Below are 16516 nucleotides of genomic sequence, written 5' to 3'. Positions count from 1 at the left end.
CCACGGTATCTCTGAGGCGCGGGGCTGGTTAGTGAATGCTCTCTAATCCCTCTGGTCTCCATCTCTCTCCCTTCCTCCCCCCCCCCCCCCCCGTACAGCGCCTCTGATGAAACCCTTCCTCTACCTGGATGGAGTCACGAGGATGATGGAGGTGGGTGAGTGGGTCAAGGTGGTGTGCCAGGGAGCCATCCGCGACCGAAACAGCATCTTCTACCTGTACCGCGACCGCGAGAGCGCGCCCGTGAGCTCCGCCACCCCCCGGGGCTTCCAATTCGCCGCCACCCTCAACATCAGGGACTCCATGAGGAGCGGGACGCAGAATTACACGTGCGCCTATCGGAGGAAGTTCGCGGATAGGAGGGTCGACTCGGTTCGCAGTAACGCCCTGACGATAAACGCCCGTGGTGAGTGCTGGTTGGCGGTCGGGAACTCCCCACTCCCCTCCCCCACCCTCCCTCCCATCCCGCCCCACATTTTAGCAAAAATTCCCCGCGGAAAGTCACGCGTCAAAGGCGGGCCCACAATAGGGCAGCACTTGGGCGAACAACACCGAGTGCGCTGGGGGAATTGGCGGGGCTACGGAGGGTTTGGAACAGGAGGCTGGGAATTGTCGGGGCTGGAGGAGGTTACAGAGATAGGGAGGGAGAGGGCGAGGGAGGGATTTGAACAGGAGGCTGGGAATTGTCGGGGCTGGAGGAGGTTACAGAGATAGGGAGGGAGGGGGCGAGGGAGGGATTTGAACAGGAGGATGAGAATTGTCGGGGCTGGAGGAGGTTACAGAGATAGGGAGGGAGGGAGGGAGGGAGGGATTTGAAGAGGAGGATGAGAATTGTAGGGGCTGGAGGAGGTTACAGAGATAGGGAGGGAGGGAGGGAGGGAGGGATTTGAACAGGAGGATGGGAATTGTCGCGGCTGGAGGAGGTTACAGAGATAGGGAGGGAGGGAGCGAGGGAGGGATTTGAACATGAGGCTGAGAATTGTAGGGGCTGGGGGAGGTTACAGAGTTGGGGAGGGATTTGAACAGGAAGATCAGAATTGTAGGGGCTGGAGGAGGTTGCAGAGATAGGGAGGGAGGGATTTGAAGAGGAGGATGGGAATTGTAGGGACTTGAGGAGGATACAGAGATAGGGAGGGAGGGATTTGAACAGGAGGATGGGAATTGTAGGGTCTGGAGGAGGTTACAGAGATAGGGAGGGAAGGAGGGTGGGCGAGAGAGGGATTTGAACATGAGGATGGGAATTGTTGGGGCTGGAGGAGGTTACAGAGATAGGGACGGAGGGGGGCGAGGGAGGGATTTGAACAGGAGGATGGGAATTGTAGGGTCTGGAGGAGGTTACAGAGATAGGGAGGGAAGGAGGGGTGGGCGAGGGAGGGATTTGAACATGAGGATGGGAATTGTTGGGGCTGGAGAGGTTACAGAGATAGGGGACGGAGGGGGGCGAGGGGAGGGATCTGAACAGGAGGATGAGAATTGTCAGGGCTGGAGGAGGTTACAGAGATAGGGAGGGAGGGAGGCGAGGGAGGGATTTGAAGAGGAGGATGGGAATTGTAGAGACTTGAGGAGGATACAGAGATAGGGAGGGAGGGATTTGAACAGGAGGATGGGAATTGAAGGGTCTGGAGGAGGTTACAGAGATAGGGAGGGAAGGAGGGTGGGCGAGGGAGGGATTTGAACATGAGGATGGGAATTGTTGGGGCTGGAGAGGTTACAGAGATAGGGAGGGAGGGATTTGAACAGGAGGATGAGAATTGTAGGGGCTGGAGGAGGTTACAGAGATAGGGACGGAGGGGGCGAGGGAGGGATCTGAACAGGAGGATGAGAATTGTCGGGGCTGGAGGAGGTGACAGAGATAGGGAGGGAGAGGGCGAGGGAGGGATTTGAACAGGAGGATGGGAATTGTAGGGGCTGGAGGAGTTTACAGAGATAGGGAGGGAGGGATTTGAACAGGAGGATGAGAATTGTAGGGGCTGGAGGAGGTTAGAGATGGGGAGGGAGGGGGGGCGAGGGAGGGATTTGAACAGGAGGTTGAGAATTGCAAGGGCTGGAGGAGGTTACAGAGATAGGGAGGGAGGGGGCGGGGGGTGGGGGATTTGAACAGGAGGGTGGGAATTGTCAGGGTTGGAGGAGGTTACAGAGATAGGGAGGGAGGGGGCGAGGGAGGGATTTGAAGAGGAGGATGAGAATTGTAGGGGCTGGAGGAGGTTACAGAGATAGGGAGGGAGGGGCGAGGGAGGGATTTGAACAGGAGGATGAGAATTGTAGGGGCTGGAGGAGGTTACAGAGATAGGGAGGGAGAGGGCGAGGGAGGGATTTGAAGAGGAGGATGAGAATTGTAGGGGCTGGAGGAGGTTACAGAGATAGGGAGGGAGGGGCGAGGGAGGGATTTGAACAGGAGGATGAGAATTGTAGGGGCTGGAGGAGGTTACAGAGATAGGGAGGGAGAGGGCGAGGGAGGGATTTGAACAGGAGGATGGGAATTGTAGAGGCTGGAGGAGGTTACAGAGATAGGGAGGGAGGGATTTGAACAGGAGGATGGGAATTATCGGGGCTGGAGGAGGTTACAGAGATAGGGAGGGAGGGAGGGATTTGAACAGGAGGATGGGAATTGTAGGGGTTAGAGGAGGTTACAAAGATAGGGAGGGAGGGAGGGATTTGAACAGGAGGATGAGAATTGTAGGGGCTGGAGGAGGTTACAGAGATACTGAGGGAGGGAGGGATTTGAACAGGAGGATGTGAATTGTAGGGGCTGGAGGAGGTTACAGAGATACGGAGGGAGGGAGGGATTTGAACAGGAGGATGGGAATTATCGGGGCTGGAGGAGGTTACAGAGATAGGGAGGGAGGGGGCGAGGAGGGATTTGAACAAGAGGATGGGAATTGTAGGGGCTGGAGGAGGTTACAGAGATAGGGAGAGAGGAGGGATTTGAACAGGAGGATGAGAATTGTAGGGGCTGGAGGAGGTTACAGAGATAGGGAGGGAGGGGGCGAGGGAGGGATTTGAACAGGAGGATGGGAATTGTTGGGGCTGGAGGAGGTTACAGAGGTAGCGAGGGAGGGAGGGATTTGAACAGGAGGATGGGAATTGTTGGGCTGGAGGAGGTTACAGAGATAGGGAGGGAGGGGGGACGAGGGAGGGATTTGAACAGGAGGATGCGAATTGTTGGGGCTGGAGGAGGTTACAGAGATAGGGAGGGAGGGAGCGAGGGAGGGATTTGAACAGGAGGATGGGAATTGTAGGGGCTGGAGGAGGTTACAGAGATAGGGAGGGAGGGGGCGGGGTGGTGGGGGATTTGAACAGGAGGGTGGGAATTGTCGGGGTTGGAGGAGTTTACAGAGATAGGGAGGGAGGGGGCGAGGGAGGGATTTGAACAGGAGGATGGGAATTGTCGGGGCTGGGGAGGTTACAGATAGGGAGGGAGGGAGCGAGGAAGGGATTTGAACAGGAAGATGAGAATTGTAGGGGCTGGAGGAGGTTACAGAGATAGGGAGGGAGTGAGGGATTTGAACAGGAGGATGGGAATTGTAGGGGTTAGAGGAGGTTACAAAGATAGGGAGGGAGTGAGGGATTTGAAGAGGAGGATGGGAATTGTCGGGGCTGGAGGAGGTTACAGAGATAGGGAGGGAGTGATGGATTTGAACAGGAGGATGGAAATTGTAGGGGCTGGAGGAGGTTACAGAGATAGGGAGGGAGAGGGCGAGGGAGGGATTTGAGCAGGTGGATGGGAATTGTAGAGGCTGGAGGAGGTTACAGAGATAGGGAGGGAGGGGAGGGATTTGAACAGGAGGATGGGAATTGTAGGGGTTAGAGGAGGTTACAAAGATAGGGAGGGAGGGAGGGATTTGAACAGGAGGATGAGAATTGTCGGGGCTGGAGGAGGTTACAGAGATAGTGAGGGAGGGAGGGATTTGAACAGGAGGATGTGAATTGTAGGGGCTGGAGGAGGTTACAGAGATAGGGAGGGAGGGGGCGAGGGAGGGATTTGAACAGGAGGATGAGAAATGTCGGGCTGGGGAGGTTACAGAGATAGGGAGGGAGGGAGGGATTTGAACAGGAGGATGGGAATTGTCGCGGCTGGAGGAGGTTACAGAGATAGGGAGCGAGGGAGGGATTTGAACATGAGGCTGAGAATTGTAGGGGCTGGGGGAGGTTACAGAGTTGGGGAGGGATTTGAACAGGAAGATCAGAATTGTAGGGGCTGGAGGAGGTTGCAGAGATAGGGAGGGAGGGATTTGAAGAGGAGGATGGGAATTGTAGGGACTTGAGGAGGATACAGAGATAGGGAGGGAGGGATTTGAACAGGAGGATGGGAATTGTAGGGTCTGGAGGAGGTTACAGAGATAGGGAGGGAAGGAGGGTGGGCGAGAGAGGGATTTGAACATGAGGATGGGAATTGTTGGGGCTGGAGGAGGTTACAGAGATAGGGACGGAGGGGGCGAGGGAGGGATTTGAACAGGAGGATGGGAATTGTAGGGTCTGGAGGAGGTTACAGAGATAGGGAGGGAAGGAGGGTGGGCGAGGGAGGGATTTGAACATGAGGATGGGAATTGTTGGGGCTGGAGAGGTTACAGAGATAGGGACGGAGGGGGCGAGGGAGGGATCTGAACAGGAGGATGAGAATTGTCAGGGCTGGAGGAGGTTACAGAGATAGGGAGGGAGGGAGGCGAGGGAGGGATTTGAAGAGGAGGATGGGAATTGTAGAGACTTGTGGAGGATACAGAGATAGGGAGGGAGGGATTTGAACAGGAGGATGGGAATTGAAGGGTCTGGAGGAGGTTACAGAGATAGGGAGGGAAGGAGGGTGGGCGAGGGAGGGATTTGAACATGAGGATGGGAATTGTTGGGGCTGGAGAGGTTACAGAGATAGGGACGGAGGGGGGCGAGGGAGGGATCTGAACAGGAGGATGAGAATTGTCGGGGCTGGAGGAGGTGACAGAGATAGGGAGGGAGGGGGCGAGGGAGGGATTTGAACAGGAGTTTGAGAATTGCAAGGGCTGGAGGAGGTTACAGAGATAGGGAGGGAGGGGGCGGGGGGGTGGGGGATTTGAACAGGAGGGTGGGAATTGTCGGGGTTGGAGGAGGTTACAGAGATAGGGAGGGAGGGGGCGAGGGAGGGATTTGAAGAGGAGGATGAGAATTGTAGGGGCTGGAGGAGGTTACAGAGATAGGGAGGGAGGGGCGAGGGAGGGATTTGAACAGGAGGATGAGAATTGTAGGGGCTGGAGGAGGTTACAGAGATAGGGAGGGAGGGGCGAGGGAGGGATTTGAACAGGAGGATGAGAATTGTAGGGGCTGGAGGAGGTTACAGAGATAGGGAGGGAGAGGGCGAGGGAGGGATTTGAACAGGAGGATGGGAATTGTAGAGGCTGGAGGAGGTTACAGAGATAGGGAGGGAGGGATTTGAACAGGAGGATGGGAATTATCGGGGCTGGAGGAGGTTACAGAGATAGGGAGGGAGGGAGGGATTTGAACAGGAGGATGGGAATTGTAGCGGTTAGAGGAGGGTTACAAAGATAGGGAGGGAGGGAGGGATTTGAACAGGAGGATGAGAATTGTAGGGGCTGGAGGAGGTTACAGAGATACTGAGGGAGGGAGGGATTTGAACAGGAGGATGTGAATTGTAGGGGCTGGAGGAGGTTACAGAGATACGGAGGGAGGGAGGGATTTGAACAGGAGGATGGGAATTATCGGGGCTGGAGGAGGTTACAGAGATAGGGAGGGAGGGGGCGAGGGAGGGATTTGAACAAGAGGATGGGAATTGTAGGGGCTGGAGGAGGTTACAGAGATAGGGAGAGAGGGAGGGATTTGAACAGGAGGATGAGAATTGTAGGGGCTGGAGGAGGTTACAGAGATAGGGAGGGTGGGAGGGATTTGAACAGGAGGATGGGAATTGTAGGGGCTGGAGGAGGTTACAGAGATAGGGGGGGGAGGGGGCGAATGGGGGATTTGAACAGGAGGATGGGAATTGTTGGGGCTGGAGGAGGTTACAGAGATAGGGAGGGATTTGAACAGGAGGATGGGAATTGTTGGGGCTGGAGGAGGTTACAGAGGTAGCGAGGGAGGGAGGAATTTGAACAGGAGGATGGGAATTGTTGGGCTGGAGGAGGTTACAGAGATAGGGAGGGAGGGGGGGGACGAGGGAGGGATTTGAACAGGAGGATGCGAATTGTTGGGGCTGGAGGAGGTTACAGAGATAGGGAGGGAGGGAGCGAGGGAGGGATTTGAACAGGAGGATGGGAATTGTAGGGGCTGGAGGAGGTTACAGAGATAGGGAGGGAGGGGGCGGGGGGTGGGGGATTTGAACAGGAGGGTGGGAATTGTCGGGGTTGGAGGAGTTTACAGAGATAGGGAGGGAGGGGGCGAGGGAGGGATTTGAACAGGAGGATGGGAATTGTCGGGGCTGGGGAGGTTACAGATAGGGAGGGAGGGAGCGAGGAAGGGATTTGAACAGGAAGATGAGAATTGTAGGGGCTGGAGGAGGTTACAGAGATAGGGAGGGAGTGAGGGATTTGAACAGGAGGATGGGAATTGTAGGGGTTAGAGGAGGTTACAAAGATAGGGAGGGAGTGAGGGATTTGAACAGGAGGATGGAAATTGTAGGGGCTGGAGGAGGTTACAGAGATAGGGAGGGAGAGGGCGAGGGAGGGATTTGAGCAGGTGCATGGGAATTGTAGAGGCTGGAGGAGGTTACAGAGATAGGGAGGGAGGGAGGGATTTGAACAGGAGGATGGGAATTGTAGGGGTTAGAGGAGGTTACAAAGATAGGGAGGGGGCGAGAGATTTGAACAGGAGGATGAGAATTGTCGGGGCTGGAGGAGGTTACAGAGATAGTGAGGGAGGGAGGGATTTGAACAGGAGGATGTGAATTGTAGGGGCTGGAGGAGGTTACAGAGATAGGGAGGGAGGGAGGGATTTGAACAGGAGGATGAGAATTGTAGGGGCTGGAGGAGGTTAAAGAGATGGGGAGGGGGCGAGGGAGGGATTTGAACAGGAGGATGATAATTGTAGGGGCTGGAGGAGGTTCCAGAGATAGGGAGGGAGGGAGGGATTTGAACAGGAGGATGGGAATTGTAGGGGCTGGAGGAGGTTCCAGAGATAGGGAGAGAGGTAGGGAGGGGGGGATTTGAACAGGAGGGTGAGAATTGTAGGGACTGGAGGAGGTTACAGAGATAGGGAGAGAGGGAGGGATTTGAACAGGAGGATGAGAATTGTAGGGGCTGGAGGAGGTTACAGAGATAGGGAGGGTGGGAGGGATTTGAACAGGAGGATGGGAATTGTAGGAGCTGGAGGAGGTTACAGAGATAGGGGGGGAGGGGTCGAATGGGGGATTTGAACAGGAGGATGGGAATTGTTGGGGCTGGAGGAGGTTACAGAGATAGGGAGGGAGGGAGCGAGGGAGGGATTTGAGCAGGAGGATGGGTATTGTAGGGGCTGGAGGAGGTTACAGAGATAGGGAGGGGCCGAGGGAGGGATTTGAACAGGAGGATGGGAATTGTTGGGCTGGAGGAGGTTACAGAGATAGGGAGGGAGGGGGCGAGGGAGGGATTTGAACAGGAGGATGGGAATTGTTGGGGCTGGAGGAGGTTACAGAGATAGGGAGGGAGGGAGGGATTTGAACAGGAGGATGGGAATTGTTGGGCTGGAGGAGGTTACAGAGATAGGGAGGGAGGGGGGGTGAGGGAGGGATTTGAACAGGAGGATGCGAATTGTTGGGGCTGGAGGAGGTTACAGAGATAGGGAGGGAGGGAGCGAGGGAGGGATTTGAACAGGAGGATGGGAATTGTAGGGGCTGGAGGAGGTTACAGAGATAGGGAGGGAGGGGGCGGGGGGTGGGGGATTTGAACAGGAGGGTGGGAATTGTCGGGGTTGGAGGAGTTTACAGAGATAGGGAGGGAGGGGGCGAGGGAGGGATTTGAACAGGAGGATGGGAATTGTCGGGGCTGGGGAGGTTACAGAGATAGGGAGGGAGGGAGCGAGGGAGGGATTTGAACAGGAAGATGAGAATTGTAGGGGCTGGAGGAGGTTACAGAGATAGGGAGGGAGTGAGGGATTTGACAGGAGGATGGGAATTGTAGGGGTTAGAGGAGGTTACAAAGATAGGGAGGGAGTGAGGGATTTGAAGAGGAGGATGGGAATTGTCGGGGCTGGAGGAGGTTACAGAGATAGGGAGGGAGTGAGGGATTTGAACAGGAGGATGGGAATTGTAGGGGCTGGAGGAGGTTACAGAGATAGGGAGGGAGAGGGCGAGGGAGGGATTTGAGCAGGTGGATGGGAATTGTAGAGGCTGGAGGAGGTTACAGAGATAGGGAGGGAGGGAGGGATTTGAACAGGAGGATGGGAATTGTAGGGGTTAGAGGAGGTTACAAAGATAGGGAGGGAGGGAGGGATTTGAACAGGAGGATGAGAATTGTCGGGGCTGGAGGAGGTTACAGAGATAGTGAGGGAGGGAGGGATTTGAACAGGAGAATGGGAATTGTCGGGGCTGGAGGAGGTTACAGAGATACGGAGGGAGGGAGGGATTTGAACAGGAGGATGGGAATTATCGGGGCTGGAGGAGGTTACAGAGATAGGGAGGGAGGGGGGCGAGGGAGGGATTTGAACAGGAGGATGAAAATTGTAGGGGCTGGAGGAGGGTACAGAGATAGGGAGGGAGGGAGGGGGCGAGGGAGGGATTTGAAGAGGAGGATGGGAATTGTCGGGGCTGGAGGAGGTTACAGAGATAGGGACGGAGGGGGCGAGGGAGGGATTTGAACAGGAGGATGAGAATTGTAGGAGCTGGAGGAGGTTACAGAGATAGGGAGGGAGGGGCGGGGGGTGGGGGATTTGAACAGGAGGGTGGGAATTGTCGGGGTTGGAGGAGTTTACAGAGATAGGGAGGGAGCGAGGGAGGGATTTGAACAGGAGGATGGGAATTGTCGGGGCTGGGGAGGTTACAGATAGGGAGGGAGGGGGCGAGGGAGGGATTTGAACAGGAAGATGAGAATTGTAGGGGCTGGAGGAGGTTCCAGAGATAGGGAGGGAGGGAGGGTGGGCGAGGGAGGGATTTGAACAGGAGGATGAGAATTGTAGGGGCTGGAGGGGGTTACAGAGATAGGGAGGGGGGCGAGGGAGGGATTTGAACAGGAGAATGGGAATTGTAGGGGCTGGAGGAGGTTCCAGAGATAGTGAGGGAGGGGGGCGAGGGAGGGATTTGAAGAGGAGGATGAGAATTGTAGGGGCTGGAGGAGGTTACAGAGATAGGGAGGGAGGAGGGCGAGGGAGGGATTTGAACAGGAGGATGGGAATTGTCGGGGCTGGAGGAGGTTACAGAGATAGGGAGGGAGGGAGGGAGGGATTTGAACAGGAGGATGTGAATTGTAGGGGCTGGAGGAGGTTACAGAGAAAGGGAGGGAGGAGGGCGAGGGAGAGATTTGAACAGGAGGATCAGAATTGTAAGGGCTGGAGGAGGTTACAGAGATAGGGAGGGAGGGAGGGATTTGAACAGGAGGATGAATATTGTAGGGGCTGGAGGAGGTTAAAGAGATGGGGAGGGGGCGAGGGAGGGATTTGAACAGGAGGATGATAATTGTAGGGGCTGGAGGAGGTTCCAGAGATAGGGAGGGAGGGATTTGAACAGGAGGATGGGAATTATCGGGGCTGGAGGAGGTTACAGAGATAGGGAGGGAGGGGGGCGAGGGAGGGATTTGAACAGGAGGATGAAAATTGTAGGGGCTGGAGGAGGGTACAGAGATAGGGAGGGAGGGAGGGGGCGAGGGAGGGATTTGAAGAGGAAGATGGGAATTGTCGGGGCTGGAGGAGGTTACAGAGATAGGGACGGAGGGGGCGAGGGAGGGATTTGAACAGGAGGATGAGAATTGTAGGAGCTGGAGGAGGTTACAGAGATAGGGAGGGAGGGGGCGGGGGGTGGGGGATTTGAACAGGAGGGTGGGAATTGTCGGGGTTGGAGGAGTTTACAGAGATAGGGAGGGAGCGAGGGAGGGATTTGAACAGGAGGATGGGAATTGTCGGGGCTGGGGAGGTTACAGATAGGGAGGGAGGGGGCGAGGGAGGGATTTGAACAGGAAGATGAGAATTGTAGGGGCTGGAGGAGGTTCCAGAGATAGGGAGGGAGGGAGGGTGGGCGAGGGAGGGATTTGAACAGGAGGATGAGAATTGTAGGGGCTGGAGGGGGTTACAGAGATAGGGAGGGGGGCGAGGGAGGGATTTGAACAGGAGAATGGGAATTGTAGGGGCTGGAGGAGGTTCCAGAGATAGTGAGGGAGGGGGCGAGGGAGGGATTTGAAGAGGAGGATGAGAATTGTAGGGGCTGGAGGAGGTTCCAGAGATAGTGAGGGAGGGGGCGAGGGAGGGATTTGAAGAGGAGGATGGGAATTGTCGGGGCTGGAGGAGGTTACAGAGATAGGGAGGGAGGGAGGGAGGGATTTGAACAGGAGGATGTGAATTGTAGGGGCTGGAGGAGGTTACAGAGAAAGGGAGGGAGGAGGGCGAGGGAGAGATTTGAACAGGAGGATCAGAATTGTAGGGGCTGGAGGAGGTTACAGAGATAGGGAGGGAGGGAGGGATTTGAACAGGAGGATGAATATTGTAGGGGCTGGAGGAGGTTAAAGAGATGGGGAGGGGGCGAGGGAGGGATTTGAACAGGAGGATGATAATTGTAGGGGCTGGAGGAGGTTCCAGAGATAGGGAGGGAGGGAGGGATTTGAACAGGAGGATGGGAATTGTAGGGTCTGGAGGAGGTTCCAGAGATAGGGAGAGAGGGAGGGAGGGGGGATTTGAACAGGAGGGTGAGAATTGTAGGGATTGGAGGAGGTTACAGAGATAGGGAGGGAGGGGGCGAGGGAGGGATTTGAACAAGAGGATGGGAATTGTAGGGGCTGGATGAGGTTACAGAGATAGGGAGGGAGGGAGAGAGGGAGGGATTTGAACAGGAGGATGAGAATTGTAGGGGCTGGAGGAGGTTACAGAGATAGGGAGGGTGGGAGGGATTTGAACAGGAGGATGGGAATTGTAGGGGCTGGAGGAGGTTACAGAGATAGGGAGGGAGGGGGCGAATGGGGGATTTGAACAGGAGGATGGGAATTGTTGGGGCTGGAGGAGGTTACAGAGATAGGGAGGGAGGGAGCGAGGGAGGGATTTGAACAGGAGGATGGGTATTGTAGGGGCTGGAGGAGGTTACAGAGATAGGGAGCGGGCGAGGGAGGGATTTGAACAGGAGGATGGGAATTGTTGGGCTGGAGGAGGTTACATAGATAGGGAGGGAGGGGGCGAGGGAGGGATTTGAACAGGAGGATGGGAATTGTTGGGGCTGGAGGAGGTTACAGAGGTAGCGAGGGAGGGAAGGATTTGAACAGGAGGATGGGAATTGTTGGGCTGGAGGAGGTTACAGAGATAGGGAGGGAGGGGGGGCGAGGGAGGGATTTGAACAGGAGGATGGGAATTGTTGGGGCTGGAGGAGGTTACAGAGATAGGGAGGGAGGGTGCGAGGGAGGGATTTGAACAGGAGGATGGGAAATGTTGGGGCTGGAGGAGGTTACAGAGATAGGGAGGGGGGCGAGGGAGGGATTTGAACAGGAGGATGGGAATTGTCGGGGCTGGAGGAGGTTACAGAGATAGGGAGGGGGGCGAGGGAGGGATTTGAACAGGAGGATGGGAATTGTAGGGGCTGGAGGAGGTTACAGAGATAGGGAGGGAGAGGGGCGAGGGAGGGATTAGAACAGGAGGATGAGAATTGTCGGGACTGAGGAGGTTACAGAGATAGGGAGGGAGGGGGCGAGGGAGGGATTTGAACAGGAGGATGGGAATTGTCGAGGCTGGAGGAGGTTACAGAGATAGGGAGGGGTGGGGGCGAGGGAGGGATTTGAACAGGAGGATGAGAATTGTCGGGGCTGGAGGAGGTTACAGAGATAGGGAGCGAGGGAGCGAGGGTGGGATTTGAACAGGAGGATGAGAATTGTCGGGGCTGGAGGAGGTTACAGAGATAGGGAGCGAGGGAGCGAGGGTGGGATTTGAACAGGAGGATGGGAATTGTCGGGGCTGGAGGAGGTTACAGAGATAGTGAGGGAGGGAGGGGGGGTGGGATTTGAACAGGAGGATGGGAATTGTATGGGCTGGAGGAGGTTACAGAGATCGGGAGGGAGGGAAGGATTTGAACAGGAGGATGAGAATTGTCGGGGCTGGAGGAGGTTACAGAGATAGGGAGCGAGGAAGCGAGGGTGGGATTTGAACAGGAGGATGGGAATTGTAGGGGCTGGAGGAGGTTACAGAGATAGGGAGGGAGGGAGGGATTTGAACAGGAGGATGGGAATTGTCGGGGCTGGAGGAGGTTACAGAGATAGGGAGGGAGGGAGGGATTTGAACAGGAGGATGAGAATTGTCGGGGCTGGAGGAGGTTACAGAGATGGGGAGGGAGGGAGGGATTTGAACAGGAGGATGAGAATTGTCGGGGCTGGAGGAGGTTACAGAGATAGGGAGGGAGGGAGGGATTTGAACAGGAGGATGGGAATTGTCGGGGCTGGAGGAGGTTACAGAGATAGGGAGGGAGGGAGGGATTTGAACAGGAGGATGGGAATTGTAGGGGCTGGAGGAGGTTACAGAGATAGAGAGGGAGTGAGGGGGGGATTTGAACAGGAGGGTGAGAATTGTGAGGGCTGGAGGAGGTTACAGAGATAGGGAGGGAGGGGGCGAGGGAGGGATTTGAACAGGATGATGGGAATTGTAGGGGCTGGAGGAGGTTACAGAGATAGGGAGGGGGGCGAGGGAGGGATTTGAACAGGAGGATGGGAATTGTCGGGGCTGGAGGAGGTTACAGAGATAGGGAGGGGGGCGAGGGAGGGATTTGAACAGGAGAATGGGAATTGTCGGGGCTGGAGGAGGTTACAGAGATAGGGAGGGACGGAGGGATTTGAACAGGAGGATGAGAATTGTCGGGGCTGGAGGAGGTTACAGAGATAGGGAGGGAGGGAGGGAGGGATTTGAACAGGAGGATGAGAATTGTCAGGGCTGGAGGAGGTTACAGAGATAGGGAGGGAGGGGGCGAGGGAGGGATTTGAAGAGGAGGATGAGAATTGTAGGGGCTGGAGGAGGTGACAGAGATAGGGAGGGAGGGAGGGATTTGAACAGGAGGATGGGAATTGTTGGGGCTGGAGGAGGTTACAGAGATAGGGAGGGAGGGAGGGATTTGAACAGGAGGATGAGAATTGTCGGGGCTGGAGGAGGTTACAGAGATAGGGAGGTGGGTGGGGGGCGGGGTTTACACCCGCGCTGGTCGGGGGCCGTTGGCAGCGCCCCCCCCCCCCCACCCCACCCCTCCCCCCGTCAATTCTCCGGGCCCCGGTGGGCCAGGCGTTTTTGGCCCGTCACGGGATTGTGGTCTTCATAGCGAGAGGATTTGGGTGTAACAGTCTTGCTGCACTTATCCAGGGCCTTGGGGAGGCCGCACCTCGAGTACCGAGCGCACTTTTGGCCTGCGGGTTTGAGGAAGGACATCCTTGCGACGGAAGGTGTCCCGCGAAGATTCACCGGAGTAAATCCCGGGATGGCAGGACTGACAGGTGAGGAAAGACTGGATCGCTGGGGCCTGCACTCACTGGAGTTTCGAAGAATGGGAGGGGATCTCAGAGGAACGTACAAAATCCTGATGGGACTGGACATGCTAGAAGCTAGTCAAGAGGGAGTCGGGCGTGGCCCTTGCATATGGAGAGGAAGTGGGACCGCGATCCGGAGTTTGCACCATGAGCCATGGCGACGTTGAATGGTGATGCTGAACGGCCTATATTCGACGTCTCTCAGTTTCTTTATTCTTCCTACCAGAGTGGACAGCTTTGCATTTCCCCCCACGCTGTATCCCACCTTCGCCTCACCTGTCTAAATCCCTCTCTGTGGACGAGTTGTGACATCCTCTCCAGTTGGCTCCCCGCTGTCACCAGACTCCTAAACGACCCTCTTATGGACTGACCTCATTAACACTACACCCTGTATGCTTCACCCGATACCAGTGCTTATGTAGTTACATTGTACATGCAGTGTTGCCCTATTATGTATTTTCTTTTATTCCCTTTTCTTCCCATGTACTTAATGATCTGTTGAGCTGCTCGCAAAAAAATACTTTTCACTGTACCTCGGTACACGTGACAATAAACAAATCCAATCCAGAGATTGCTGGTGGTCCTGAGGGCCAAATGCTTGTGGGAAATTTACACCAAGCGGCCAGGCCCTGAGGAATGTATCGGCGAATGGCTGCCTCTTGTTTTTGCTCATAGAACATATAGAACATAGAACAATACAGCGCAGTACAGGCCCTTCGGCCCGCGATGTTGCACCGAAACAAAAGCCATCTAATCTACACTATGCCATTATCATCCATATGTTTATCCAATAAACTTTTAAATGCCCTCAATGTTGGCGAGTTCACTACTGTAGCAGGTAGGGCATTCCACGGCCTCACTACTCTTTGCGTAAAGAACCTACCTCTGACCTCTGTCCTATATCTATTACCCCTCAGTTTAAAGTTATGTCCCCTCGTGCCAGCCATATCCATCCGCGGGAGAAGGCTCTCACTGTCCACCCTATCCAACCCCCTGATCATTTTGTATGCCTCTATTAAGTCTCCTCTTAACCTTCTTCTCTCCAACGAAAACAACCTCAAGTCCGTCAGCCTTCCTCATAAGATTTTCCCTCCATACCAGGCAACATCCTGGTAAATCTCCTCTGCACCCGCTCCAAAGCCTCCACGTCCTTCCTATAATGCGGTGACCAGAACTGTACGCAATACTCCAAATGCGGCCGTACCAGAGTTCTGTACAGCTGCAACATGACCTCCCGACTCCGGAACTCAATCCCTCTACCAATAAAGGCCAACACTCCATAGGCCTTCTTCACAACCCTATCAACCTGGGTGGCAACTTTCAGGGATCTATGTACATGGACACCTAGATCCCTCTGCTCATCCACACTTTCAAGAACTTTACCATTAGCCAAATATTCCGCATTCCTGTTATTCCTTCCAAAGTGAATCACCTCACACTTCTCTACATTAAACTCCATTTGCCACCTCTCAGCCCAGCTCTGCAGCTTATCTATATCCCTCTGTAACCTGCTACATCCTTCCACACTATCGACAACACCACCGACTTTAGTATCGTCTGCAAATTTACTCACCCACCCTTCTGCGCCTTCCTCTAGGTCATTGATAAAAATGACAAACAGCAACGGCCCCAGAACAGATCCTTGTGGTACTCCACTTGTGACTGTACTCCATTCTGAACATTTCCCATCAACCACCACCCTCTGTCTTCTTTCAGCTAGCCAATTTCTGATCCACATCTCTAAATCACCCTCAATCCCCAGCCTCCGTATTTTTTGCAATAGCCTACCGTGGGGAACCTTATCAAACGCTTTGCTGAAATCCATATACACCATGTCTTTGACTGAATTTTATGTTCCGTCACCCTTCAGAGCCCCTGTCCAAGCCGGAGCTGGTCGTGAATGTGGAGTCCGGAATTTACTGGAAAACCGAGCACATGATGATGACGTGTAAGGGGGACATCACGGGGCCCGAGGGTCAGTACTACTTCTATCGAGACGGGGGAAAAGCGCACACTGGGGAGCCCTCGAGCTTTCAAACCGTCCGGATTCTTGGTCAGGAGCGAGCGGGATACTACCAGTGTAAATATTCCTTGCCGACTCCAGGAAAGTGGTTCGAGTCTCCTTTCAGCAATGGTATCCGAGTGAAGGAAATCGGTGAGTATCGAGGGCCGGTGACCTGCACCATTGTTGAGGAGGAAGCTGGATCCTACGAATCTACCCTGTCCAGTTTTTCACCCATTGTAAATTGCTATGTCAACATTTCTGGTCACGTTCATGACCATATTCGCGTAATGTGGGGTCGTGCAGACTCTAACTGGTCTGTGTCGCTGGGAATTTCTCCCACCCTGGTCCCCTCCCTCCCTATCTCTGTAACCTCCTCCAAACCCTCCAATTCTCATCCACTTGTTCAAATCCCTCCCCCTCTCCCTCCCTATCTCTGTAACCTCCTCCAGCCCCTACAATTCCCATCCTCCTGTTCAAATACCTCCCTCGCCCCCCTCCCTCCCTATCTCTGTAACCTCCTCCAGCCCCTAGAATTCCCATCCTCCTCTTCAAATCCCTCGCCCCCCTCCCTCACTATCTCTGTAACCTCCTCCAGCCCCTAGAATTCCCATCCTCCTCTTCAAGTCCCTCACCTCGCCCCCCCCCCTCCCTCCCTATCTCTGCAACCTCCTCCAGCCCCTACAATTCTCATCCTCCTGTTCAAATCCCTCCCTCGCCCCCTCCCTCCCTATCTCTGTAACCTCCTCCAGCCCCTACAATTCCCATCCTCCTGTTCAAATCCCTCCCTCGCCCCCTCCCTCCCTATCTCTGTAACCTCCTCCAGTCCCGACAATTCTAATCCTCCAGATCAAATCCCTCCCTCGCCCACCTCCCTATCTCTGTGACCTCCTCCAGCCCCTACAATTCCCATCCTCCTGTTCAAATCCCTCC

At 55.1% G+C, this 16516-nt stretch overlaps 1 protein-coding gene across 1 annotated transcript in view; it reads left to right on the top strand.

Moving 5' to 3' along the window:
• The window catches only part of LOC140399629 (immunoglobulin superfamily member 1-like), a 646087-nt gene that overhangs the window by 581541 nt on the left and 48030 nt on the right, over nt 1–16516 (top strand). The window contains exons 7-8 of the mRNA XM_072489165.1: nt 99–404; nt 15452–15736. Of these exons, the coding sequence (XP_072345266.1) occupies nt 99–404; nt 15452–15736 (591 nt within the window). The remainder of the gene's footprint in view (nt 1–98; nt 405–15451; nt 15737–16516) is intronic.

The sequence above is a fragment of the Scyliorhinus torazame genome, chromosome 23 (genome assembly GCF_047496885.1).
Source record: "Scyliorhinus torazame isolate Kashiwa2021f chromosome 23, sScyTor2.1, whole genome shotgun sequence".
Lineage (NCBI taxonomy): Eukaryota > Metazoa > Chordata > Chondrichthyes > Carcharhiniformes > Scyliorhinidae > Scyliorhinus > Scyliorhinus torazame.
The sequence above is the reverse complement of the archived record's forward strand: the minus strand, read 5'-3'. Positions and strand labels throughout refer to the sequence as shown.